Source organism: Ceratina calcarata, unplaced genomic scaffold, assembly GCF_001652005.2.
Source record: "Ceratina calcarata isolate Rehan_Ccalc_2016 unplaced genomic scaffold, ASM165200v1 scaffold147.2, whole genome shotgun sequence".
Lineage (NCBI taxonomy): Eukaryota > Metazoa > Arthropoda > Insecta > Hymenoptera > Apidae > Ceratina > Ceratina calcarata.
The window spans coordinates 961,007-968,469 of record NW_017135881.1 but is presented as its reverse complement, the minus strand read 5'-3'; the positions used below and the strand labels follow the sequence as shown (position 1 = coordinate 968,469).

Below are 7,463 nucleotides of genomic sequence, written 5' to 3'. Positions count from 1 at the left end.
TAGCAATGTTCTTCCGACGTCTGATTTCTTTTTAAAAAATGCGTGTCTAAAGTGCATAAACTTTTGGGATTGACTGTATAGCCAATACATCGTTAAACAGTGTTTTTCAAATTTGCTGCAGCTCTAACTCAAAGACCAATTGTCTGATTGACTTGAAACTTTAACACAGCGTTTTGGACGTGTTTTATTGTAAAGTGAATCAGAATATTCTTGATTTGATGCAAATTGTTATTTTGGCAACGAAAAAACGACAATTTTCTTAAGCAAAAATCGAAAAATTTCTTAAAATCTCTGCAATTTTGTCAGATGTCAACTGATCTTTCGGATATCTCAGTTCATTCGATAGAGAAAATCTTCTAGTTTAACAGGATATTTTTCTTTCTTTATTTCAAGCGTCGCGTAGCGACCTATATCATTGCAGCAGTGGAGGCATATTTTTTGGCGTCTCGAGAGATAGCGCATAATTAGGTTGCCTTTTGTTATTTTTGTACTAAAAAATAAATTTGTACACTTGAATCACAGGCAAATACATCCATGAAGTTTAAAAACATTCCATGAAGTACTTCTCTTAAAAAAATTTTTCAAAAATCCCCTAAATTTCGGGCAGGTATACCCTATCGGGTAGGCGACTTAATTGCATAATCATCGCAAACTGGAAGGAATGATTCTTGTGCGATGATTTCTATTGCGATTTCATTCATCATTGTCTTCCGCCTGGATGCGGAAGTGGAACAAACGAACGCAGAATGAATACGAGGAAATTAAGCTCGATGAAACGTGATCTCTCCTTGATTGTTGAGTAACGTCCACGTGACCACAGACGAGAACACACCGCAAGGAAGTTTCCCTACTCCGTATTGCGAAATGTACGTGGTTCTCGTTCGTTTAACAACATTGTTACACGAGTACTTATTAATTTATTAAGCATATTAGACGACATATACTCTAGACGATAAAGCGTAGCTGATGATTAATTAGTTTAACCATATGATCAGTCCATGATGCTCTCCATTTTTCTTTTGGATAAAATGTATATAGATGATATTAGAATAATTACACAGATGAAATTATGAATCCGTTACTGGAAGACTAGAGAACCTCGAGACGTGTCGTCGAAAACTATAATGAATATTTTATAACTTTTTAACACGTGAGACGGCTTATTATTACTACGTGTATGAGCATACAGGATAATGAAACTCGAAGATCTGCTTTTGTTGAGAGCTCATAAACGATACTGAACGGATTCTTAAACGGAGTGCACACGTGATTTCTTCGACGGAGGATACTTGAACGTTTAAGCTACACACTGGTTGCTTACGTTCGTAAACACGTCAATCATCGAGATGGCGGGCGAACCTTCATTCCCCCGTCATCGGTTCGAGACACCAGTTTTTCCAAGGTAAAATGGAAAATGTACTAATCACTCGAATGGCACGTGATTTTTTGGCCCGCTGTTGATTACGAGCGGAGTTACGATAAAGAGCAAAACGTTGTGTCTGTCTATATGATTCTCATATTCTTTAACTCTTCACGGTTTCTCTCGTCTCTTCACCGAATTCCAGTACTTTCTTCCTGTGAATTGGCAATGTGAATTATCGTAAAACGATCACGATCGACTTACCAGTTGGCGGTCTGATGTGGACACCTAGATTCAGGGCTTGAAGCTTCGCGACGGCCACGTTGCACAGGACCTTCCTCTCGATCTCTGATAACGATCTCAGCTGGGTGTCCTGCAGGGTGACACGTCGTCCACCGGTGCCCGCCCACGTACACTTGCCCTGTAATCAGAGATACGCCGCTCTGAAACTTTTTCCCATGATTGCGAGATGACTACTTGCCAATTTCAATTGAGCGTACAAAAGGTCACGCCGTGTGACACTGGGAGAATTAATTATCGCGAGCGCTAGTCCACGCGGCAGTGGGCAATTGGCTCGTTTAACTTTGCATAATCATCGCACAAAGCGATGATCTCGTTGCAGGAATACAAAATCAAACTGGTTTTAAACACGTGAGCTGTGACATTTTAATATCGTCAATGAGACAATTTGAACCCACTGCATCTGTATCTGGATTGTCTTTCATCGTGATTATTATTATTCAGGACAGAATTCATTCTGGCGATTAACGCGATATTTAAGATCACATAAAAGTTTTTTGACAATGACGTCCAGATACTAGATCCTAACGATAGAACACCTACGGGGGTTAAAATCATCTAAAAAAAAAATGTGCAGCCACAAATTTTTAGCGCCCAAGTGCAGTTTTGCGGAAATGCGTTTCGCGGATAACGTGCGTAGACCGGCGTCGTATACATGTATAACTGCAAGCGAACGATGTCAGTGGCGATAGTAAACGGCGGCGGCGGCGGCGGCGGCGGTGGCACACGCTGGTGCTACCGGACACGTAGTAGTAGTAGTAGTAGTAGTAGTAGTAGTAGTAGTAGTAGTAGCAGCAGGGGTTAAGTATAGTTTATACACACCACCGGCGGCCGACTATTTCTGGCGGCGCCGGCGAAATTCCGAGGCCCTAAATTGGTTATCGCGCTTACCGCTTAACGAGATCGTCTGCCGCAAGGTCGACCTTCTTCTTGTTCTTCTTGTTCTTGTTCTTCTTGTTCTTCTTCTTGTTCTTACGCCACTTCCTTTTTTCCTTTTTCACATCGTACGAATACTCGGTCGCATCGCGCGGCGACATTAGGTAAACCCGCCGCCGGGTCGGGTCGGTTGGGTCGGGGCGGTAAAGAAAAATAGACGAGCCGTCGAAGAGCTCCGCGGAGTGGCAAGACGAAGAGATTTTCAACCCGATAAAATTGAGAACAAACGGAGGATGCGTCGGGAAATGTCCGCGCGATACGGCACAGCGGCGACCGAATTTCGTGCAGACTGGAGAGAAGTAAGTTGAGGTAGAAGTCAGTTGTATGGAAAATTAGGAGACCGAAAGGGGATTTCGTTGGAACTACTGATGCGTGAAAATTAGGTATAAGGAAGGGTGTTATACGCAGGGATTCGAACAGGGGGGAAGAAAGTAAATAGGATGGATCGAATGGCGAGAAAGTGACGAACGACTGACGGGGAATAGAGGAATCAGGAACGAATCGAAGAGAGGAAACTCGATTTAGAAGTTGAGATCTGCGGAGATTGCCAAGACCAATAAAGGTTGCGATAAGAAAGAGACGACCAGAGCACTCAATCATTTTAATGTCCAGTGGAAAAAAAAAAACGAACCTCTATAGTGGATAGTGTACAATTGAAATGTTCAACGGAGACCATTATTTCACGTAGTTTAATCAGAGATCAGATTTCAGAACCGTTTTTAATTTCGTTTCTCGAAACAGGGAGAATAATAAAACGAAAACAGCACGAACAGAGGTTTTCCGCTCGAATTTGCTCAGATTATACTCGACGTGTCGCGGAGTAAAATTAATTTACACGTGCTATTAAAGAAGCAAGGTAGGCGAGAATTATTATTAATAGTGAACGTTTATTTTCGTAGCGAATGTTAATAGCAGTATAGTTATTAATGCGTATTCTTTCTTATAACGAACCGCTAGGCTCTGCGTCAAGTATGCGGCGGCAGGTGGTTTAAGCAAATTATTATTTGTAGACGTATTTTGGCAAGACAAAACTCTATGCTATAGCGCGTGAGTTTCGCTCATGCTTCGCTTCATGCAACGCATAGGGTGGTTGCTCCCAGAGTTGCTGTTAACTGTTCGTACTATGAACCGTCGGTACTATGAACAATTTGAATTTCACTGGTCGCGGTAAAACTTGAATAAAAAGTCGAAAGACAGGCAACAGTCGAGCACGCATTACGAGGAATAAGGTAGACTCACCTGTGGTGTCCAGATGGAGGGTTGATTGGACGCCCTCGAAGTGCTCTTGCTCCTCGACCGCCATATCTTCTTGGCCACCAGTCGGCTGCCGTGATGCACCACACTGCTCGAGGACTTGCTCTTCTGCATCGCTGTGCCACCTGCGGAATTGGCGGACGATGACGTGAGTGCCGGTGAACCGGGTGCCGAATGCGGCTTATCCTTGTGCGCGTTAGAACCGTGTAGGAGATGGGAGAGAAAGGACTGATGATGATGATGATGATGATGTTTAGGAGTTAAAGGTTCCTCGGAACCGAGGCCAGCGTCGATGCTGCTCCTCGAGCTCGCGTTTCTGCTCGGCGGCGAGGTGGTCGTGTCGGCATCGGACAAATTCTCCAATGGATTCTCTGTCGAGGACATTTCTCTATAGTTAACAGCCCAATTATCATCGGTCTGACAACCCTTATTGTTCCCTTCGTCGTCGCTCAGCTTAGTGATCTCCCCCTTGGCCTTGATATTTCTTAGATTTCTATCGTAGTTGACCCGTTTGAACCTGTCGACCTTGTCGGCCTCCATGGACTTTTTTCTGGCCATGCGCAGATATCTTTTGATGGTATCACTGACCGAGGGTGAAACGTCGTCGTTGTCCACGCTGCTTCGTCTACGACCACTCGGTTTGTGTACAGGCGTCTCTCTGGAAGATGACTCTTCCTTCTCTTTCTCTAACAAGAGGATGGCGTCGATGACTTCGCGAGGGACCGGATCCGTTTGAACGCCGTGATCCATGGGACCGACGCGATCGGTGCTGGGTTCTTGTACGGCTATCAGAGGCGGTAAGGAGACAGGTTCCCGTCTCGCGGGAAGCCACTCTTCAGAGTCCCGCTTGGTCGGAACTCTGCTACGTTGGTGAGGCCACCAGCGAGAAGGCGGCGACGTGTACGCACCGGTAGCACGTGGCCCCCTGAACCCCCTGGTGCACCTCAGATCGAAATACAACTTCTCCAAGAGTTTCCGATCCGTTAGAATAGCCGAGATCACGTGTTCGCGAGTCCCGGATTTACTGTAGTAACGGCTAATAGTGTCCATCAACGATTTGTGCACGTAGTCACCCTGATACGGTTGCATGGTCTTGGAAACTTTTTCCGTCACGGCCTTGTCTGCCGATGCTCGTTCGATTGAAAGTTCTTCGAGTTTCGCTTGGGCGAGCAGCAAATCCAGATGCTGCTGTAGCTTGTCTATCAAACTTCGATAATCGAACGTCTCTTTTCCTTCTCCTTGGCTAAGCGTCTCTAATTTCCCAGAGGGTTTCGTCGTATCAGCGACTTGGCTCTGCATGTTCAGGTACTTCTGCAGCATATCGGCCAACGCTTTCGTCTCAGCATCCTCGTGCTGGAACAGTTTCCTGTGCTCCACGGGACTAGACGGTGTACTCCCTCCTCCTTCGGAAGCCGCCAACAGCCATTCTCTCTTAGCCTTGGCCAGATCGAACTTGCCCGTCGTCGTGGTGCGAAGTACGAAACCTTGAGACGACGGGCTGCTCCTGATATCATCGGCCTCGTCGGCCGAGCTAGCCTTCGTTCGGCAACTGCCACCTTTCACGTGTCTCCGTCGCCTCTGTGATCGAAAGCCCAACGTTCCCGGATAAGAAGACTTCCTCCAAAGTAAAAATCTCGGCTCCTTCTGGCATACTTCCTGAAAGTACTGCTCTATCTTCGGGATATCCTCGGGCCTGTTGTGCGTCCCGTCCGGGATCAAACGTCTCCCGGCATCGGCCATGTACCGCCACGTTTTTCTGGTCAGCAGCCATCGTTCCTTCGACGGTTTGCTCGATCGCTTGGTCCTACGATCCTTAGAAGTCGGAGGCGTGCCTCGTACCGAGCCACTACCGGTCTCCATGCTATCGCGACGCGAACGTCTCCTAACCCCCGGACGCTCGGCCATCGTCGCGCTCTTCTCCTTCCTCGCCACGCGAACCACTTTCGCGGAATTGGTTTTACCCTTTGAACACGATCACCGACCGACGACGACGACGACGACGACGACGACGACGACGACCCGAACACTGGCTCCAGGGTGCACTATTTCATCATCAGACACGCGCGGCGTTCGCGTTATCAGAACGCTTTCGACATCATTGGAAATTCTCACGCTAAGAACGAAACGGAATGGTCGGCGGCACTGCACTTGCACGACACTGATGCACGTCAGATCTGTCACAACGGTGGAACCGAGCCGGCAGCTGGTGAAGAATTGCGACCAAGATTCTGGCCGACCGACGAGCGGCGCAATTTTTCGTGGGAAGGACGACGTCGGGAAGAAAATTGGGTGAATCTCGGGCCCGGGATGGAATGATGTCGATATGGTCGAGTGCTTGTACTGTGCGTTACGCTCAAGTGAACAAGGGTGAAGGGTTTGGCTGTATTTGGAGAATCGTTACGCGGCAGAAGTCGCGTCTGCCCTTCCTTCGAATATACATAAAAGCCGAATGGCCACTTGTTCGTCGAGTGGGAAATCGCCTGGATGTTTCCAACGTGATACGCATAACCTGGCGAGAACGCAGAAACCAATCCAACTCTCTCGGCTCCCCGTATCGCGCTTATTTTTATTCCGCGTACGAAACTTTACGCTCTTTTTACGCCGGCTAGCAACAGGCCCGCGCGTTCCGGACTTGGACAACAACGGGCTCCAGATTAATTTAGACTTCGCAGATCCCACCGAAATTCAGCTGACTGCCACTGTTTCTCTTCTCCCTCGAACCGACTGCCGTATCCACCACGGCGACGGAACACGCCTTCCCTGGTCGCGCGAAATCGATTCGCGCGTACACCATCGACCTCGCACGGGATCACAGAGATCTGTCCGAGTCGACCATTCCGTAAAGATCGACCGAATCGTTTGTCGTTTCCAGAGGCTCGCCGATGAAGAGCCTCGACCCAAATTTAACTCGTGCACATAGAAGAACGGGACCGTAGCGAGCTATCGTCCGTCGAGCGTCGCGCGCGCGCGCGCGCCCGCGTTCTCCAACTGAGAACCACTGCTCCGTCCCCGTTCCTCGAGTTTGTCCGTGTCTCCAGGGAGCGACGAGCCGTTCGGAGCCGGGGCGATGCGAAACGGTGAGATTCGCGACGACGTTACGTCGAGCAGACGTGGAGGAGAATCACGTTACGTGCGGCCGCGAGCCGGCAAGGTGGAAGCTGCCTAAGGTACGCGACTACTGCTTCTCAAGGCGTCGCGACGCTCGTGGACGCTCCGTGTCTAAAAGCGTCTTTGCCCCTTCTCTCCCCTGCCTCTCTTACGCGAGAAGAGAGAACCGAGCGAGCGAACGAGCGAGGAAAAAGGGAAGACACGGACGGACAGCGAGAGTGGAAGGAAGACGACCGAACCGCGGAGAGAACGCGAGTCAAGAGCGGTGGAAGAAGAGATTACGATGACGGCGAGGAAAATTGAAGTGGGAAGGACAGAAACGAGAAGCGGAGAGATAAAGAGGAGACGTTGGACGCGGTCGAAGGAGGGCAGAGACGATCGAGGAAGAGGCTGCTGCGGTCTAGGGTACCTGGGACCGCAGACTGACCGGAGGTGGTGTCCACGACGTTGTCATCGTTTGCCAAATACCGATCCCTCTTTGTGGCGAGACGCGTCTGCGTGCCCA

General features: G+C 48.7%; 1 protein-coding gene across 1 annotated transcript in view; it reads right to left on the bottom strand.

Moving 5' to 3' along the window:
* The window catches only part of RhoGAP102A (Rho GTPase activating protein at 102A), a 21,085-nt gene extending 13,664 nt beyond the window's left edge, over positions 1-7,421 (bottom strand). Inside the window, exons 1-2 of the mRNA XM_026819326.1 lie at positions 3,836-7,421; positions 1,625-1,781 (exon numbers count right to left, since the gene is read on the bottom strand). Of these exons, the coding sequence (XP_026675127.1) occupies positions 1,625-1,781; positions 3,836-5,755 (2,077 nt within the window). The 5' untranslated portion in view covers positions 5,756-7,421. The remainder of the gene's footprint in view (positions 1-1,624; positions 1,782-3,835) is intronic.
* Between the last annotated feature and the right edge of the window lie 42 nt (positions 7,422-7,463).